Here is a 20,739-nt window from a genome sequence, read left to right as displayed (position 1 = left end):
GTTATAATTTTTGTTAAAATTATCATAGAAGGTATTTCTTTTTTTTGAGAGGGTAATATTGTAATTATTTTTAACAAATAAGGATATTTTTGAAACAAAAATAAAAATTTTCTTATATTTTTGAAAGAAGAGAAGAAAAAACTTCTCTTTGGAGCTTTTTTTTAAGCTCTTTTTTAAAAAATTTTGTTCTTAAAAAAAAAAGTTAATTTTGTTCAAAAAATCATATTTGGCTTGACTTTTACTTTTAAGAGGTAAATAAGTTGAAAAAAAGTTAAGCCAAACATGCACTTAGTGAGACAGTTGTTAATTAAGCAATGGATCCCCCGGGATTTCTTTTGTACTAATCAGACATAAACACAATTAATTACTTGATTAATCATAAGATTATAATAACATAAACAGAGTTGTATACCATCTATTATAGTGAAGAAGACAAGCAACTCTGAAACGGGAAAATCCTTATCTCAAATATAAAACTACAATCCATGGCCAAAACAAATAGAAAACCCACTAGGGAGCATCCATCAAATGTAGGTTTCTATTATCCAAAGCACCTAACTCTACCACGCACTATGTGGAATTTAATTAATGACAATTATTATGATGTTCTCTACAAAGTTTATGTTAGTTTTGGAATCCAATCGAATTACTTAAAACTTAAAAACACATTAAAAAAAAAGAATTAGAGTTTTTAATATTGCATTATATAATGGGCCAAGTGTATATCCATTCAAGTCATTGGAGTAGTACAAATTTTATATGCAGTCAGGCAGCTTATATATAAGTCACCTGCCGTTTGGTTGATTATATGTTAGGTGGGAGCATGGGAATGGTGCTATTTAAGAGGGCACTCTTTTATAACCTTCTGCGGGTACATTTTTTTTTATGATGGAAAATAAATTTAAGGACCTTTTTTTTTTTTCTTTTTCATCAAATTGGAAAGTAGTGCAATATTTATTTATTGTTGTTTAATTCACAAGTAAAATATGTATCTACCAACTTTGTCAATAAATTGAAACATAAATGTGTAATGTCAGAAATTTTAACCAAAGTAGAAATGCCCTAGTGTTTTTTAAGAGTTGTTGGCCTTTGTTGAGGTTCTCTTCTTGGCTATATGTGTTTGGTCTTTTTCATTATTGTTATTATTATTTTCCTTGTACCTCTGGAGATGGCTTGAAAGAGAAAGCACCGACGACTTTACCTCCATGGCAGGAAAGAGGGAACTGATGTTATTAAATACACACACGTATTCTAAAGAAATGGGTTTATTTGATTTGTTCATAGCAATAAACTTCTTTCGATGCGAGCTTTAAGTTCAAAATACAAAAAGGAGGGCGGAAGAGGGAAAAAAGGAAGGGACAAGTTTAGGTGGAGAATTAACTACATGTATGGTGTAAGGTGGTACGTGGGGAGTGGTAGAGGTGAAGCTTATTAGCTGAGAAAACCAAACATATGACTTATTAGGTTGCTTTGTATAGTTTCTTTGCTTTGCTTGGCTTTAAAGCTGGTCATGTGTTGGGCGTGAGACTTGAGGTTTACCCACAGACCGGACCACAGTACCAAAGCCGAAGCCTCCTTCAAATAAAGAGTCCACCATGAGTCAAAAAGCATGCGTAACTGTTCAAATAGCCACTCACCTGACTCTCTCTAGCTACCAATATCACTGTCTACCATACGTAGAATCTTTTTTTTTTTTTTTTTACAACGAATGGCATAAGGCAATATGGCTGATGTCTTTGTAGAGTCACAAGAGTTCACAACCACTACCAACCTAACTGCCTGCCTCCCTCCCCCTTCATAATGTGGGGTCTGCGGTTCACCTCAGCAGGTGGGATGCCAGTTACCTGTTTTTCTTCTGATTGGGTCTTACCTACAGTTCTTCTTCTGTTCGCTCCATTAGCATATTGGTGGTGTTTGATGAAAGCGTGACCAAAATTTATACTAGTTCCAGACTTGAAAATTTTCAGATTGAGAAGCAAAACCAAAGCAGTGTGGTGCGTTTTGAAATTGAGATTTAATGTAAGCACCACTATCCCTTGCCCTGTTTCATCGTTTTGCCTGGGTGCAAGCCACTGAGGCTAAGATCACGTGCCAGGACCATGCGAGTTTTCTGTGCTCAGACAAACAAAATCAAGTGTTGTTGAGTGATTGAATGATCAGTGGCCCAACTGGATAATTACGTCGCAGCAAAGCTCACAAGCTAGCCACAGGAACAGTTATTTCTATGGTCCATGCCCTTCAGTGGAAGAAAGGGCCACTGTACTGCTTCTAGCATCAGTCCAATTCCCCTACATCGTTAATGGATAGAATATAATCTATATGCACCTCGGGTTGTTCTTATTTATCTACCACAATTACAACTGGTACAATAATGTCATTGATCTAGCATTTATTTTTGGGTAATGTGATGTTTCATTTTAGCAACATCTACAACTCTACATTGTCTACCATTGTACCCATATAAAAAGAAGCATATCACATGCATATCAGATGTAGCTATGATCTTGTATGAGAAAATCAATATTAATAGTGAAGGATGCTGAACCATATTTGGTAAAATTTCATTGCTTTAGCAGATCTGCAGAGGAGAAATTAAATATCTGAAATTTATTAAAACAAAAGATTTTCTTTTCATGAGAGAGAGAGCCCTTCCATTGTGTAAATGATTAATGAATGTAGTCAAAGCCATCTTTACCATCGTTTAGATCTTCTTTAACATTCATTTCTAGTTGCAAGCAAGAGGCCGTTAGGGAAAAGCTCTAATCTGAAAATTATGGGGGAAAAAAAATTACTAATTGGTGCATTATGTAACTTCCTCGTCTTGTCAACAAAAAGAAAAAAAATTAAAGGGAGAATTTGGTGGTAATGAAAAGAAAAGGGGTTAGAGACAGGCCTCCCCATCTTCAAAGAAAGTAAAGGTGGGAATCATATAGACACTAATTCCTGTTGAGTTGGTGATAAATAGTTTCTCTTAAATTGCATTGGATGAGAGGATTATTAGTCAGCCAGACAGCCTCCTCCCACCTTTCTAACTTGGTTTCGAGAGGGACCCTTAATCAACTTGTTTCATCATTACATAATTAGCTTTTACCATGAATCACATGTAAGTTGCAATGTCCATGAAATTGGAACGAGCTATAGGGCGTCATCAGACTTTTTAGGCTTATGTATAATTAAGCTATCATCAATGGTATCTCACAAGAAAGTTAGGGACATTACAACCTTTTCTTTTCGGTTTCAATAATCTACACTAATGGAAGTTGAGGAAAACATATCAATCAAATCAAAAAGATGGGAAAACATAAAAGATCCAAAGCCAATGCTGGTTTTGGATAAAAAGTGAATGATGAAACTTCCAAACTAAGCTAGAACTGTAAGGCATATGATTTGCCAAAGAGATCACACAGTGTACTTTGTCCCTTTTGTCATGTGACCCATTGCAGTTTATGAAACTCTTTTTCTTTTGTTAATTTCTTTCATGAATAAAGGATGCCCATAGCTGGCTACATCTATATCTTTTTTTTCTTTGGGGCTCTGTTTTTTTTGGAACAACCTGACAATTGAGACAATGGGGGAAGAGAGTATAGGACTAGCAAAGGAGCAATTGGTTGTTTAATTCATGACTTAATTTTTATTGATTCAACGAACTCTTAGTGTTGCAAATTAAGTTGATGAATACATGGAGGAATTACTCAAGAATCGGCAAAGGCTAGGCTTACCTCGTACACATAGTTGTTTCTTGTATTCACGTGAATATATGTTCTTTTTCTTTTGGATATTTTCTACTTTAGCTTTTTCTTTCAGCATGATAGTATTGCAAAAAAATAAAGCTGAAAGTGTCATAAAATTGAAGAAGAAAAAATAAAAGATGAGAAAGGCCAAAGGTGGAGAAGGGAGAAGGGGTGAAATGATGATGAACATGAGTGCACACATGAGAGACAACAGAAGGTGCTCACGTGAAGGTGGTCGATTTTGTAGGCCTAGCCCAAAGGGACCCAAAGATCTTTTTATTTTTCTTTATTTTTTTAATTAAAACATACCTCCATAAGATTTGTTTTGCCCCATTTGCATCATCACAAGGCAGAAGCAAGTAGAGGTGAGAATAGGTGCAGAGATGTGGTTTGCAAGTGCCAAAAGCTGTTGAATGATGGAGGAAAGGGTGGGGGCGACGAATTGAAAAAGAAAAACATGGAAATTTATAAATTTAACTCACATGTAAGCTTACTTAAACCATTGGGACACTTTATTTTGGAGCAGTAATACACTATAACTAGTCCTGTAGTCTATGTATTCCGGTATGGGCTGCAGTCTAGTAGTCCAAGAAGTTAGGCTGTCTCATTCCATGAACTTAATCAAAAACTTTTGGGCTTATAACATTTGAGCCTATCCACATTTCTTGATGTTAGGACCTTCAGTTTGAGCTTCCACCAAGGATAAGAAAACATAAAAGAGAAAAGAGGTGCAAATACCTTCAACAGCCCAACCCAAGAACCAGAGGCCTCGAGCCCTGGCGGTAATTTTCTCTTTGATTACTTCTTCTTATGGTGCACTAATGCCCCTGGTTTTCGTGATTTATTTTGTTCTACCGGAAACAAAAATCGATTCCAGAAAACTCTAAAACGCAAAACAAGAACAAGAACGAACTCATTAGTATCCCCCCCCTCTCCCCAACCCCCCAAGGGTGTTGATGAATATATTGCAGATCTTTGGTTGACTTAGTACTTGATCGTAAGTACTTCCAGTTCCTACTGATCCAGACTCAAGCAATATCTACACTCCCACTGTCTCTTTAAAGAAACAAAGAATGAAGATGGTAGGAAAAACTGGAGAAACAAGAAGGTACTAATCTTTCTCCACTGCTGATAAGTGATAACAAAGCGTTTGTTTGAGGTGGTCAGCCTCAGGGCAGGAGACCAAGGCATGGGGATAAGGGCAGAGGATTTAGTTCCTGTTCATGAACTCGATAACTTTGCTAGGGGCAAAAGATTAGACTTTTTTGGAAATGGGTTGTTGATTATACTTAAATTAATACTTTTGAAAATTAATACTACATTGTCTTATTTACTAGACATCATAGTATATATTTTAGGTTCAAAAGTAGGTTCAATCCATATAGGTGGATTATCAGAATCATAGGATTCACCAGTAAAATGTTGCTCAAAGCTCCCATCTCTCATGTTGTAGATCCCCTGGTCTTTTCCATCTGCTTTTTGAGAGCCCGAGTAGGATGAAAAACAATCATCAGTGAAGTATATGCAGTCAGCTTTACAACCAGATCTGCTTGTAACTTGGATAGAGAAGGATGAATTACGGCCTAAGAACAACGCTCTGTTCCCTAAACTATTCACCCATTTCCACATTCCCTTCTCCACGTCCACTTCAAACACTCGGAACGCCATGGTGCCATGCCCATAATCATGACCACAAGCTTTCCCTTCTCGTGAAACAACCAACAATGACCCTGCTGATTCCACCATGTAAAACCGCTCAAAGTACTGCCATGGTTCTCTCGTATCACCGTAATTTGGTAGAAACTCTCTTGGGACAATTGAAATCACTTGAGCATTCAAAACTTCATGGTCAAAGACCCAAACTCTTGCCAGGATATCAATACCATAAAATCTTCCTTCGTAATAGACTAAATCATTACATGCACAAGAAGGATAAGCTTCAACTGTTTTCCAGGTTTCGTCCCCAACTTTGCAAACTGCCACTCTGTTGAGGCTACCTCCATAAATAATTGCAACCCTCAACTCATTTGGATTATTATTAGTAGATAAAATCGCTTTGTATATAAAATGAAAACACAATGAAGCAGGAGAATCAAATAAATAATTCAAACCTTTCAAAGTGTGCATATGTGGCAATGGTACTCGAGCGCCAGATAGAGGATGAATTAAATTAATGCCGCATGTTTTCCCTATTGCAAACAGCCAGCCTTGAGAAGCCAAGCACTTCTTACCAATGTCATCTGGTATCGAGAACTTATAGATCTTGTGGGTGGTGAGGCTAAAGAACTCACGAAATCTCTTGTGTTTCCTCTTCGAAAGCATTAACCAAGGAGGCTGTTGCTGCGACGGTTCGAAGTTGCTCTTATCCGCTGCCGATCTCCATGAGGTACAAACAACACCAAAGGCCAAAAACTCCTCGACGGAGACCAGCTTTTTGGCAATCAACACCAAGAGGTCGCCTGGAAGCTCTGACCAATCCGCCATCATCAAAGCTATTGGGAAAAAAAAAACGATTTGAAGAAGATAAGAAACGATAATACAACATTATAGTAATTCATAAGCATGACCAAGGACAATATATATAGGCCTACTATGTTTACATTTGTCTTTGCAAAGAGAGTGTACATTTTCCATGCGTAATATTCTCGAGTGCCTTGAATCAAAATTAGTAAATATAGGCATGCTATCATCTTTTGTTGTCCTTCTTTTAAGAAAAAAATTGTGGTACACTTCCTATGGTTAGGGTCCAAATGGTTTTTCTCTTTTCAAAATTTATTAATGGATTTCAATTTAATGAGATTATAATCTACTAGACTCGGGATGTGGGAACCGAGATGAAGAAGCAAAACAATAAGCTAATAAGGTGTAATATTACTTATAAATTTAGTAATGGTGTTTCTGTTTTTCTTTTAAATTTTTACTTTAGAAATAAATTCATAATACTTTAAATATTACTACTATTAATCCTCTAGCAGTTACCTACCAAGGTGCATGCCACCAAGCTTTCTCGTATACATTTTGACACATCGAACAAAAATCCTTATCTTTGTTTAAGCAAATGGCGAATCCCGTTTTGTATAACAAAAATCCCCTGAAGTCCTCCTGGTTTGTTGTCTTCCTGTTCCTCAAATTCAAAGTTCTCAAGCCTGTCGATTGGTCGATCCGTGCAAACAACCTCTTCGTACTGATTGCCAAGCGGTTGGTGTGTTGGGAGGATTTCGTGGCGTTTGGTGCGGGTTTGAATACCTCATGGCGATTAGCTGCGGATAAAAGGGATTTTCAGCCATCAAAGCAGCAACCTCCTGTGACTAATGCTCGCAGAGAGACCAGTGCAAACTCAACGGAACGCTTGCACCAAGAGATCACGTTGAAGACCCGACCAATTATCCATCTCTTACAATTACAAGTGGAGAAAATAGAAAGCAGAGTAACACAAGACAGAGCAGTTCTTTTGGTGATTACCAAGGGCGGTTGAAAGAATTATATATATATATATATAGATGTTGGATTATCTAAAAGTTAATTTTATTTCGTTGTTGTTATTTATAATTTATTTCTTTTGTGCAACAAGTGGTATTTTCATTAATTCGCATTCATATTTGTAGTCTGGGAGTAGGTCAGACTTATGAGATTGCAGTCCCTCCAAAATCATGGAAACCAGGAGTGCATGTGAAGCACTGGAATGCTGGTGGTGCGTACGTGTGCCACAGCTTGCTGGGCTCCGTGTTGAGATGAGGCCATATTTCTCGTCCAACAACAACTGAAAACAAGTCACTCTTCAAATTAACAAGAACAGAAACATAGAGCAGTATTAAAACTTCGATTTTAGGAAATGTTTGGGGAACAAAGAGGGCAATTAAAAGGACTATGTATAGATGTTGGAGTATTCAAAAATTAATGCAAAGATTTCATTTCATTAGGGTTGTTACACTGATTAATCTGAAAAATTTCCACAGTTGGCTTAAATGGGCAGATCAAATCATGCGCCCCCATGAATAAGAAGCCTGCCTAATGCATGAATTGAAAGGTTCACTTGAAGAACATGTATTTTAGGAACAGATTGGCAATGATCTTGCTAAGTTTATAATTATTTAGTTGAAGCTATGGACCCAATCCGAACTATTTGCGCTTAGATGAATATTAGACCAAATCTCAGCCAACACTTTACGCATGAAGGCAAATACTTCCAATAACAAGATCAAGATTTGTTATATTATAAATCTATTGGTATCTGTCACACCAAAAGCAGCAATTTGTCCTTACGGATCATTGAAAACAGCATCCTAACACCCAATACAATACATGCGAATGCGATTGCCCTAGGCTCCTTGACCGTTAAGCCTGTGACGTTCACAGCCCTCAATTAAAAATGTTGATAGTGGCCAATAAAGAAAAGAAAAGTTGAATACTATCACGTCAACATGGTGATGGTGGATTCGGATGCTGAAATAATTATGAAAAAGTTGAACAGTTTGCCAAAAAAAATTATACAAATGATAATGGAAAAAGTTCAAAAAAAATTCTTTGATTCCTTGAAAAATTAGGGTAATATAGCCTTATAGGGTTTTCAATGCCATTCATGATCAGCTGCCACAATTAAATTACTAATTTCGTTTGATTTTGCCGGCCGAAGGAGGCTAGGTGGCCGGCCTCCAGTACCCTTCTCTCCTTCACATAATTCTTCCTTCTATATAATTAAGCAAAGCTTCACCATTAATATCTCATTCGCTTTTCAACTGATCTCTTTCTCAAACTTGCATTAATTACTTGACGATCGTGTTATTGAAAAGCAAGGAATCTGAGAAAAAACGAAGCAAATATGAGGCAAGCAGGGACTTATTCGGGCATACTCTCTGGTGGAATATCCGGGAGAACCGGGCCTCATTCCTTGCCCTTGGCAAGGATCAAGAAGATCATGAAAAAGTCTGGTGAAGACGTGAAGATGATATCCGGGGAGGCTCCCATCGTTTTCTCCAAGGCTTGCGAGCTGTTCATCAAGGAGCTAACGCAAAGATCTTGGATGGTCACAATGCAAGGCAAGAGGAGAACGCTCAACAAAGAGGATGTTACGTCAGCTGTTGTGGCTACTGATATATTTGATTTTCTCGTGAACTTGGTATCTGAAGACTCTGGAAACACTGTGGACGCTACTCCTCTGGAAATGGATACCTTCACATCATCATCATAGGCCTCTCTCTCTCTCTCTTCCATTGCGTACACAAATTTGTCATTAACAAGTCTCCAAGTAAATCTAAATTGCTGTGATTAGAGCTTACAAACCATATTCATGGTGGACGGGGAAGAGCTTATATAGCACTATACAGATTTGTTGCACCAAATAAAACGAGAATACAATTCTAATTGTTGTCATAACATTTTCTCGTTCTTTTCTTTTGTATAATTTTTAAAAATTATTAATGGCAGAATCCAAAGTTAATGAATTTGAACATCGAACTTGCACTTCTCATCTTTTCAAGAGATGAGTACCTCCTAGCTAAACATTTATATGATAATATATCTTCTCGGTCAAATGACTAAAATCTCACTCCCTCTCCTCTTGTATTTTTCAAAAAACTACTTGCACGTATATGTTATAGTATTGATAGTAGGAATATTTTTCCTTTCCTTTTCCCTCTCTCTTTACCTACGCAGTGCATGACTTAAGAGAGGAGACCAATTATTTGTTAATAAAAAAGTCTTCAAAATGTTCAATTTTGAATTTTTGATCATATTTTAACACACAAAATAATACGAATATGGGAGTAGCCGGTACGTAATAGTCGCCATCGTTAGATGCATTATTTCATGTAGTGGCATTTTCTTAAGCATTTTTTCGCATGTCCAAAATCGTGGTATTGTGAGAGATTTTAAAATTGACTAAATGGGTTTGAACTCTTGAAGGCTTGAAGTTAGATCAGGGCCTGAGGCCTAAGGCCTATGGATACCTTTTGAGCAAAGGCAAGCCTAAACCTGTACCATGGGACTCCTCTTTATTCAACCCGAGAAATGTGTAGATTCAACGAATAGGCCCAACTCAAGCAACCGATCGAGCCGCGGCAGTAATCAATGAGAAACAGAGACTGTAGATTTTTCTCTTGTTTCGTAGCATCTCTCGGCATATTCACAACCTATAATTAAACAAGGACTGTATACTGCTTGTATATTGCATTCTACGATATTCCTTTATCATTAACTTCATACTGGATTTATACTTTCTGAACTCAACTAAACCAACTGAAATCTTATTCCCTAGTTGCTAATTAATGCACGTTCTTAATTAAAGTAGACATCCAGCTCAAAGATGGCGCTGCTTCTTTTCAACATGTTTTAGCCTCAGTGTCAAGCATTCGGAAGAGGAAAGAAGCAGAAGGAACAAAAATGGTATCTGCATATATTGCTATGTAACGTACACAAAAGAAAAAGGACATAAATTCTAGTTAAACTCATAACAAACAACTTTATACTATACGTTTATGATGTTTTGGCAATCAAAATTAGGCTGAAAAGCAACCGAAATCTAGGTTTTCACCAATCCCACCAGAGACCAAGAAGTCGTTGCTGTCTAGTCGAAATGGTGGTGGCAGGGACTTTTTCTCCTTGTCGGTTCTCTTGGTTGCCTCCGGCACCTTGTTCGGCCTCTTTCCAGCAATGGCAGCTGCTCTTTTCTCAATTCGTCTCCGTATAACATACTCTTCGGGAATAAACACATCCATTTGAATTATTCCCGAGTAGTATGCAGTCGCCTGAAAATAAGGTGACAAAAGAAACTTGGGTGAATGCAAAGTGTAATAAAATTTTTAACACACGGCAAATACGGTAAGATCTGAAACATATATATTTATGGGAGAAGGGACGGGGGTGATAATACCATGGGCGTTGGACCCATGTTTTTGTCTAAACAAGCTACTTTTTTTTTTCTGGTTCTGAGAGGCTTCCAAGGTGCAATGGTTTTCAAAAAGTTTTTGACTGTAAGCAGCTTTGGTGTATAAAGCTAGGAAATAAAGAGAGAGAGAGCATGTGTTGAGACAACGAGACAACTGTTAAACTAAAAGGTTATTTTCAAAAATACCCTTACACATAAAGTTATTTTCAAAAATACCCTTACACATAAAGTTATTTTTAAAAATATTTCTTTTTATAATTTTAATTATTTTTAATCAAAATAAATTAATTTTGAATAAAATTATTTTTAATAAAATCGACTCATATGTTTAGGTCTGCGTTTCAAACCGACTAATATTCTTTGAGCTTTCCTCGTTAAATTACTTATTTCTGTAGTATTCTTTACCAAAAAGAAAAACTTTTAAACATTTTAAGTATTTTAAAGTGATTTTTAACACAAAAAAAAACTTTTGAGCATTTTGAGCGTTCTTCGTCAAGTAGGTATGTTCATTGATTATATTGTTAAATGGAATATGATGTTTTGTTTGAAATTGTTGATTTTATTAAATGAAATTCAATAATTTTTATAGTTTTTAGACACTGCATAATTGATTTTTGAGCATTGTGTGACTACCTTTTAGGCATTGCATTACTAATTTTTAGGCATTGCATGACTGGTTGATAGACATTATGTGATTAGTTTTTAGGTATTACCTAAAAATCAGTTACGTAATACCTAAAAATTAGTCACAAAATGCCTAAAACTAGTCACACAATATTTGAAAATTAGAGACCTAATGATTAAGTCACGCAATACTTAAAAATGAGTCTCGTAATATCTAAAAACCAGTAACATAGTATCTAAAAACCAATAATGCAATACCTAATAACTAATTGATTTGCTTACTCGCAATCAGGTTTAAGTTGCCAAAGTCATACAATTTTCTAATTTACAAATATGTCTAATTAATTTCAACCCCTCAACTTTGAGATTTTATGAATAAACTAATAAACCCAATAACTTAAAACACATATCTTAATGTCATCTCTGCTCTTTAAGATCGTAAGAAATAGTTGGATGGTGAGAAAAACAATATTTGATAAGAGAGAGAAATCAAAATTTAATTTTAAAATTTTTATCTGGATGGCTGGATAGAGAAAATCGAAATCGTTTTAATTGTCTAAAATTGTTTAAAGGGCATTATTGTCAAGTTATATAAAAAATTGACTGAAAATAATTAAAATTATAAGGAAAGATATTTTTGAATTGGGCTTATGAGGAGAATTATTTATCACAATTTCCTTTAAATTAAAAGTATGATGCAGTTGATATCAGTTTTTACCCCTAAATAAAGAGAGAAAGCCAAAAATACCCGCTTGTCTCAACTCATCAGTCAATTTTAGTACAAAACATGCATATCTCAAGGGCAGGGCGGATCCAAAAATTTTTACAAGTGGTGTCAACAATTAACAATTTGATAAGTTTTTATTTATTGATCAAAATTAAGTATAAGTATCCATAAATTATATAAAGTTAAATATAAAAATCAAATAATCACATAATATATCTAAAAAATAAATTAGAAAATAAAAGATTCATAATTTTAAGATATTATTTGACATACAATATTATTTTCTATTAATTAGATTCTATTTGAATCCCAAACTATAAAATTAATAAAAAAAATTTAAACATGAAATATTTAAAAAATTAATTTGAATTGAAAATTAATAGATGAGTTGTTTTGAGCGAGTGAAAAACGTAGTCAAAGATTGAGAATAGGAAGCCTTACTACGAGTCTCAAGAGTAAGAATATTTTTGAGGGAAAAAGAATAGTTTAAATTTTAACTTTTTTGATAAAATATTAAATTATAAAAAGAAATTTTTTTATCTTTTAGTATTTAAAAAATAATATATTAATTACTTTTTGATAAATTTACTTAAAATCTTTGATCTCTTCCCTACAAAATTACAAAAAAAAAAATAATGGATTCATTACTTTCATTGATTATATAAAACTCTAATTAAGTAATATATTTATATAAATTTTTTGAAATATGACAATGCTGGGTCCGCCCATACTCGGAGGTTCATAACACAAGACTGTTTTATTCTTTTCTTTTTCTTTTACATAAGATTCGATTATAGAATACTTTGATATTAGATATTTGCAATGACAAATAGAAAAAATTAAGTTTGGAGCGCATTCATATGAATATTCATGCACTTCATATGCAATAACTCATGTATTACGGTATAATTAGTCAATTTTTATGGCGTTTATGAGTTAGTTTGGAATTGTGTTTGATTTTTAAAACTTAATTTTTAATAACGTAATGCCAAATATATTATAATTTGAATACAAAAAACGTTTTTTTTTTTAATAATTGCAAGAGCTCTTTGAAAGTGTGATTGCGGTTTTGCAAACTATGGTCTGGAAACGAAATTACTAAATATCTATCCTTATTTTGAAATTTGACAAAATTATTTTTTAATTAATTTTTGGTGAATAGAACTATCGTTTCTTTTCTTTTATTTCAAATATATAATATTACCATATTTTGATATATAGATATATTTTTAATTCGAAATGAAAATATAAAGAAAACATAACTATTTGGTTTTCTAATTTGAAGTAATTTCAATTTTTTTAAAAACATAAATTTTTTGTGTTTTATGAATTTTGAAAATTAAATTCTACAATAATGTATTTTTTTTATACATATTAATAGTAGTTTACTTAAATAATATTGAAGACTCATTTTTTTTATAGTTTTTAATATCATATCTTTATTAGACAATTTAACTCCCCATGTCAAATATCACATTTTTTCAATCATGACAGTAACACCAAACCTATATCTATAATATATATAAAGGTAAGATAATTGATTGACACTTGTCATTATCAATTGAATTAATTTTTTTATATTCTTTATATCTAAATTATATTATTTTTTACATTGAATGGTTTTTTTAACTTTATTTATTTCAGCAAAAATATTTAAAAATAATAATTTTTAACTTTTAATATTTAAAGGATAGATTCATTTAATATTTATCAATTAAAATTTAATATTATTTTATGTCAATATCTTTTTATTTTGTATGAACCTAAATTCATGGTATTTAGACATCTCTTTTTTGAGTCAATTGATTGACACTTGTCATTCTCAATTGAATTAATTTTTTTTATATACCTTATATCAAAATTATGTTGTTTTTGACATTGAAGGGTTTTTTTTTACTTTTATTTATTTCAGAAAAAATACTTAAAAATAATAATTTATAACTTTTAATATTTAGATGGTAGATTCATTTAATATTTATCAATTGTAATTTAATATTATTTTTTGATTATATATTTTTATTCTGTATGAACTTAAATCCATAGTATTTAAATATCTCTTTTATACATCTAATTAATATCCATCCAATTCATTGAACAAAATAAAAAAGTTAAGAAAATTTACTAATTTCTTAATATACATAGCACACAATCATCATTTAATATACAAATCAATTGAATTTGACAACTTTTAACTATTTATTTTATATATAAAAGACAGATGCTACTATAAATTAATAACTATTTTATATTGATTTCTCAATATACATAACACACAGTCATTATTGAATAAACAAATCAATTGAATTTGACAACCTTTAGCCATTAATTATATATATATAAGATAAATATTACAAGAAATTAGTAATTATTTTATATTGATAAGATCTTTACATTATACTATTACCTTATATTCTATAACTATTTATCTTAATCTGTCAATAGTATAGGTTATATACTCTCTCATTTTTTAATATTTTATTATACATCTAACAATCTTTGATAAGATTATTATATTCTTTGGATAAGTACTGTTTTATAACTGTATATGTAAGTGCAAGTTTTCGGTAATTGAAATCAGAGTAAATAAGTATCTTCAATTAATATCAGTTTATTTTTTCCTCTACCAAAAAGAACCATACATTCAAGCAGTTCAATAATACAATATAGCACAACAACAGAAACCAAAGAAATAAAAACAAATGTATATGGCAAAAAGAAGAGCAAACTGTCACTATAGTCAGACATATCTAACGGTTGTGTAATAGTTTATATTCCATTAAAATTTAGTTAAGTACAAGTCCTACATCTAAAAGATTGATATACATCATCTAACAAAAATGGAAACCTCTAAATCCCAAATGTTATTTATTTTGTTTGAAAAATATATTTTTAATGAAAAAAATTTACTGAATGTTTAACAAGATTATTATCTTTTTTGGTTAAGTATTGTTTCAAAATCATATATTTAGGAACAACTTTTAGTAATTGAAACCAAAGCAAAAAACTATCTTCAATTAGTACCAATTTATCTTTTCCTTTACCAATAAAAATTATACGTTCATATAGTTGACTAATACAATATAACTCTTTGTACAAATTTTTTTGAAAGTATCAAACTGAAGTCCACTCCAACATAATCTATATTTTTTGTGATCTTTTTCGTAGTGTAGCTACAGACACCATCGTAGTATATAATAATATGACAAATTATGAAGACATTCAACAAATTCCTCTTGTGTTGTACATAAAAGGAAACTACAATCAATTTAAGAATATGATTAAACAGATATAGACACTAATTAAAATTATTATTTTAAAAAATTACTTTCAATATACTATTTTCACCAAAATTAAAAAAAGAACACATTAACCAATACTAATTGTATGTAGTAATAGTCATCCGGTTTACATTTTTCCTTAAATTACATTTAAAATTGTGAATTTTGTTCGAACATGTATGTCAGGATGCCCCAACCCATTCAAACATTGAATCTAATGCTTTATTCGATGCAAGACAAGTGTCATTAGGGTACACTTAGTTCAATAAAGTCAATGGTGAAATTAGTGAAATGTGAACAGAATGATCAGGATCCGTCCATAGGTCAGAAGCATTCCATGGTCGGTTAATTTAATTTGTTTGGGATAATATAATTTAATTACTGTTGAACAGTGAAAAGAAGATTAGTTAATAATAAACTACTTTAATTAACCTCGAAAAGATAAAGCTGTAATTAATCTGACAAACACTTTTGGTGTCAGAACACTAAAAGAGCTATAACCTTTTTTTTAAAGGCCAGGTTGACCAAGTTCAAGGGAAGCAATCGGATAACGTAGAGGTTAGATTGGATTAATTAACTGTAATTAGGATTTAATTAATTATGGGTTTTAGTAATTAAACAATGGGTTCAGCTTTACGGTGGGCTTCTTCTTGGGAGACACGTACTGGACAGTAATGATTCTTGCAAGAATGCCAAGACATGGAAACCATGGTCTTTCTGCTTCTAATCCTACCTCCTAATGCTTTAACTGGCAGACATGCACATAGGAATCTGGATTCTATGGATTGTCGACATATCTCACGGTCAACCCAAAAAAGATGGGAGGAAAACCATCTTGGATTCGATGTTTCAATATAGTGAGGAAAGTCACCGACTTAAGGGAAAGAATGAGGATCAATCTCAGTTCGAGCTACACAAAAACATCTTAATCAAGCCTGAGAAGACATCTGGGTTAATTTGTTTTGATACTAATAAGCTATCACTCCTTAAGAGGAGTAGGTGAATTACTGGAGCTAATTAGCTTCATATAATCATATTCTATCCACACATCTATAGATTTTTATTGCAGGAAATTATGAAATGTAGATATGGGTAAGCATCCACCTATGAATAATTGAATAGTCTAATTTCAATGACTCTCGTAACTCTTTTCCTCATTACATTTGACACCAAGGATTACTGCATCATAATTGTAGTCAAGTAGGGCATTAAAAACGTGACAGCTCCACTTGACAATTCGCACTTCCAATTATTTTGAGTTAATGACTTAATGCTCATAAATGTAACTGACAGACTTCAGGTAAAAAATTGGTTTAAGATTGGAAAAATTGGAGTTGGGGCTGTATATTGTGCGATAGATTTTTCTTTTCCCGACGGTGATGGATTCAGATATGGAAACTTGCATCCTTGGTCTAACAATCCATCCGACAGACAGGAAGTCGACGGCCGGTCGGCTGTCACCAGACAAATGGAAGCAAATCGACATCCAGAAAGTTCATGCATTCATTTTACAAATTTACAACATTTTGATGGTTGGGCGGCAGTTGTTACAAGTTGGGTTAAAAGCAACTGTCCACTAAATTCAATAGAAGCAACGTATATAGGCAGTGCAGGGGTAGCAAGAAAGGTCTTTCCTTTCTGTTTTTTCTCCCTAGTACGTAGTTAAAAACCATTATCATATGATCCGACAGAAATATTATAAGAGCAATCATGTCCGTTCATCATCGATTATGGGATTCTTGTAAGCTTATTGTTTGTCAATATTTGAATACTGTTTTCCTCCTCCTAATTATATATATATATATATATATATATATATTTTGCAAATAGTTCCTCTTCACGGGCTGTGAAGTTTGTTTTCTGAACATCGCATGAACCTCTACTAACCAAATTCCAGGATTTTTTAAAGTATTTTGTCAGATTGGACCACGAGATGTATTTTACTTAGTCAAATGAAGTGGAGAAACACTGTCATTTTAGATTTTAACTGTTAGTTTTATCATGTCGATTCGCCATCAACCTAGCTGTCCCAAAACTCTGTTGGGACATTCTTGTATAGTTAGCATAAGAACCGTCCTTTTTCAGCAGCTCTAGTTTCTTACCTACATTTTGAAGGAACATTCATAGGAAGTTTGAAGGCACCGTGCTTTGGTCTTTTAAGTGCATTAGTACGATTTCAGAATCAACATACCAATTACCATTTATAGTTAATGGTTTAAGATTAGTCTCAGGTTTGAGGTTTCACTCAAAATTAACATAATCGCATTTCCATTTCCATTTCCAATCAAACTTCACATCCATAGTTGAGAAAACAACAAATTAATTGAAATCAAAAGAGATTGAACAAGGCACTCTTGAGGAATATAATAACGCTCTGTTTGACTCTGTTTGTTCATTTATACCTTGCTTGTTGTTTCCGCAAGTGATAACACAAAAGCTAACAAGTGTTTCCCTTCTAAACTGTCAAGTGATGATATCTTTACTTTAAGAAAGCCACCTATAGAATTTAAAAAGAAAAGAAATTGCAAAACCAATCACCTTTTTTGTCAGGACCCAACTTCTATTTGCACCTATAACCTACCTCAACCACCCAATAGTTTCCAGCTGACATTTCCTAAGAGTTTCTCTTTCTCTATCTCTGTTTCTCTCTGCAGGTACTTTGCAGTTGCTTAAATCTGTGTAGAATCTACCAGAATTTTTGGGAGAGGAATTGATTTTTTTTGGTGTTCATTTTGGTGGTGTACCTGTGGCTAAGTTAAAGGAATACGTAATGGGAGAGGAGGAAGCCAACAAAATGGAAGCCTCTGAACCCAAGGAGCAGCAGCCTGTTAAGGAAGAGAAGGATGCAGCAGCAAAGACTGATGTAGCTGAAGAGAAGAGCCTGATCCCAGTTCCTGAAAGTATGCTTTCTCTCATAGTCTAGGATTTTCTTAAACAACTCATATGATTCTGTGTAATGCTTTTATCAACTTCATCTCATTGAAATTTGCTTTTCTTGTGTGATTTTGCATTAAGGAATTTCTCTATTTTGACATGTCTTCAGGATCATGGCAACCTGAGAATTTCTTGGGTTGTTCTTGTTTGTAAACTGTAGTGCTTTGTTTAATTTTAGGGCTTCATTTTCCACCTTAATTCTAAATTTACTGAAACTGTAATTGTGCATATATTAAATATCTTACAAGAATTAGGCTGTCTGTATGCAGTCAAAAATTGTTCTGAAAAGGAAAAGGGTGTCCCAAAGATTCGTTTTGGTTTTCATATTTCTACTTTTGAATCTGCCTTTACCTTTATGGAAAGCTGGGTTCAAAAGATCATAGTTATTGCCGTTAGTTTTCGTTTAAAGGAAAATTAGAACTGGGAAACAGATCAAGCCCTTGATCTTATGCAGACTAATATTCAAGTTAGGATGCTTTTGTTCAGTTCTTCTGTGGGCCTTCTGCCATTAAAACTTCCTTTTTGTGTTCTTACTCCTTAATACTTAACACAAAATAGAAGAATCTTTTAGTCATACTACATACATACCCCATTGGCTCAATAGATTTGCTCTGATGAAGGGAATGCTGCCCTTTGGCCTTCTTGACCTTTGTTTTTGCTTATTCAGTTACTTGCATGTATAGGGGAACTTTCTCTATGATAATAGGATATTCGAACCTACTTTTGCAAGATCCTTGGATATCACAACCGAGCTTTTTAATTTTACTCTTAATTTAATCAAACTATTTCTCTGTTGAGTTCTTTCTTTCTGTGCCCAGGGACTGCATCTGCCAAAGCATGCTAATTTGATGCCAGACGAACTGGGTCATAACGTTCCATGGGTTGCATGTTCTGGCAAATTGCTTGTAGCTAATAATATATTTCATTTCCAAGATACAGAATCCATAATGTTCATTGAAATGTTGATTGATCTAACAAGTCAGATTGGAATGTGAAACTTTCGGCCATTCAGTTTAAATGATGTACAGGCTGCCCTATGATATAACATTATCTGACCTCTTTACATGTTGAAAATGGCAGAAGCTGCAGCAGTAGCTACAGAGAAAAGTCCAAACAATAGAGGTTTATGCCTCATTTATTTGAAAGCATTTGTCCTTGGAAATGGTACATTTATTTGGAAAATAATTGACTTATCTGATCATTATTTCAGATTCTGTGCTTGCACGGGTTGAAACAGAAAAAAGACTAGCTTTACTTAAAGCATGGGAGGAAAATGAAAAGGCAAAAGTAGAGAACAAGTAAGGGGCCATCTGTGAACTTATACAGCACCTTGTTTTCAGTTCTGCCATTCTGCAAGATATTGAAAGGGAATAGAAAAAAAGATTACTAAAACAATCTGGGTAACTCTAATCCAAACATATCATCCTAGCTTAGGTATATAAGGCGGAAAAAGAATCTCATTAAGTTATGATTTATGCAATATAAGTTCTTAGCCATGGCCAATTCACATTATTCTCTTTACAAGGAGAAGAAAGTATTTTCTGTACTTCTATTAGCTGGAGTGAAGTATCTGTTCTTTGGTTTCATAATGCTTAAAAACCCTTTTCTGTTATGAACCCTTGAACTTGATTTAAGCAACTTAAGATGATGCAAATGTCAAATCAGGGCACATAAGAAGATATCTGCTATTGGTTCATGGGAAAATACCAAGAAAGCTGGTGTAGAAGCACAGCTAAAGAAGATTGAGGTAACATCTCTACCAGATCAGTCCCTAGTTTAAGAATTACAGGGCATTGAACTCCTAATTAAGCACAACTAGCTTGGATTAGAACAAGTTTTAGAGATTGTGGGTACTGTGTTTGACGTAGGTCTTGTTTTGATAGGAACAACTGGAAAAGAAGAAGGCTGAGTATGCTGAGAAAATGAAAAACAGAGTGGCTGAAATCCATAGGGAAGCAGAAGAAAAAAGAGCAATGATAGAAGCCAAGCGTGGGGAAGATTTTCTCAAGATAGAGGAGACAGCAGCGAAATTTCGTGCAACTGGATATACACCGAAGAAATTTCTCGGATGTTTCAGCAGTTAACGTCCTTGATTGATATTCAAAAGAGAGAGAATTGTTTTTGCTTTTTTTTCTGGCATTTATTTTGTTCTTTTCCTCTCCTCCTGTTGGTTTGTGCCTGGGACCTTTTAATATCAGTGTACGTCAATGTATCTGTGTGTAGATATGTGAGATACATTACTTCTATCTTCATAAATCTAGTTGTAATTTGTAGAAATTTATGGCTTGTACTTATGTTCTACCATGAGATTTTCCAATTCCTTTTCTCCCCAGGCTTTCTATATCTTGTCATTTGTTCTCCCTAAAACTCTGCTGTATGGTGATATGTTGATGCATCTGGCCAATTTTTGTAAGCCAGGCTGTTAACAGAGCTTAAGACTGACCCAGTAAAGCTGCTCTGTCTTCCTCTGTAATGGATAGCATGTTCAGTCAATAAAATGATTGTAACTTTCAAAAAAAAAAAAAACTCTACTGTACTTTCATGTATGGAAAGGAACTTCAG

At 33.6% G+C, this 20,739-nt stretch overlaps 4 protein-coding genes across 5 annotated transcripts; 2 read left to right on the top strand and 2 right to left on the bottom strand.

Annotated features, from left to right (window-relative positions):
- Positions 5,008–6,939, bottom strand: LOC18606494 (F-box protein At2g26160). The gene is made up of 2 exons (XM_018117247.1): positions 6,715–6,939; positions 5,008–6,223 (listed from the first exon to the last, which is right to left on the bottom strand). The coding sequence occupies exons 1-2, from the start codon at positions 6,746–6,748 to the stop codon at positions 5,058–5,060; spliced, it is 1,200 nt and encodes a 399-aa protein (XP_017972736.1). The 5' UTR covers positions 6,749–6,939; the 3' UTR covers positions 5,008–5,057.
- Positions 8,493–8,931, top strand: LOC18606493 (nuclear transcription factor Y subunit C-2). The gene has a single exon (XM_007040119.2). The coding sequence runs from the start codon at positions 8,551–8,553 to the stop codon at positions 8,917–8,919; it is 369 nt and encodes a 122-aa protein (XP_007040181.2). The 5' UTR covers positions 8,493–8,550; the 3' UTR covers positions 8,920–8,931.
- On the bottom strand, positions 10,098–10,707 carry LOC18606492. Its single transcript, XM_007040118.2, has 2 exons — positions 10,600–10,707; positions 10,098–10,474 (listed from the first exon to the last, which is right to left on the bottom strand). Exons 1-2 carry the CDS (start codon positions 10,615–10,617, stop codon positions 10,226–10,228), a joined length of 267 nt encoding a protein of 88 aa, XP_007040180.1. The 5' UTR covers positions 10,618–10,707; the 3' UTR covers positions 10,098–10,225.
- LOC18606491 (remorin) lies at positions 17,767–20,687 on the top strand. 2 transcript variants are annotated; one of them, XM_018116656.1, is made up of 6 exons: positions 17,769–17,897; positions 17,999–18,143; positions 19,258–19,299; positions 19,388–19,475; positions 19,843–19,924; positions 20,061–20,687. In XM_018116656.1, exons 2-6 carry the CDS (start codon positions 18,014–18,016, stop codon positions 20,259–20,261), a joined length of 543 nt encoding a protein of 180 aa, XP_017972145.1. In that variant the 5' UTR covers positions 17,769–17,897; positions 17,999–18,013; the 3' UTR covers positions 20,262–20,687. The 2 variants fall into 2 exon arrangements, with proteins under 2 accessions (XP_017972146.1, XP_017972145.1); XM_018116657.1 differs by lacking the exon at positions 19,258–19,299 and having other exon boundaries at positions 17,767–18,143.

The sequence above is a fragment of the Theobroma cacao genome, chromosome 3 (genome assembly GCF_000208745.1).
Source record: "Theobroma cacao cultivar B97-61/B2 chromosome 3, Criollo_cocoa_genome_V2, whole genome shotgun sequence".
Taxonomy (NCBI): Eukaryota; Viridiplantae; Streptophyta; class Magnoliopsida; order Malvales; family Malvaceae; genus Theobroma; species Theobroma cacao.
Note: the sequence above shows the minus strand (reverse complement) of the source record. Positions and strands in the feature narration are given on the sequence as shown.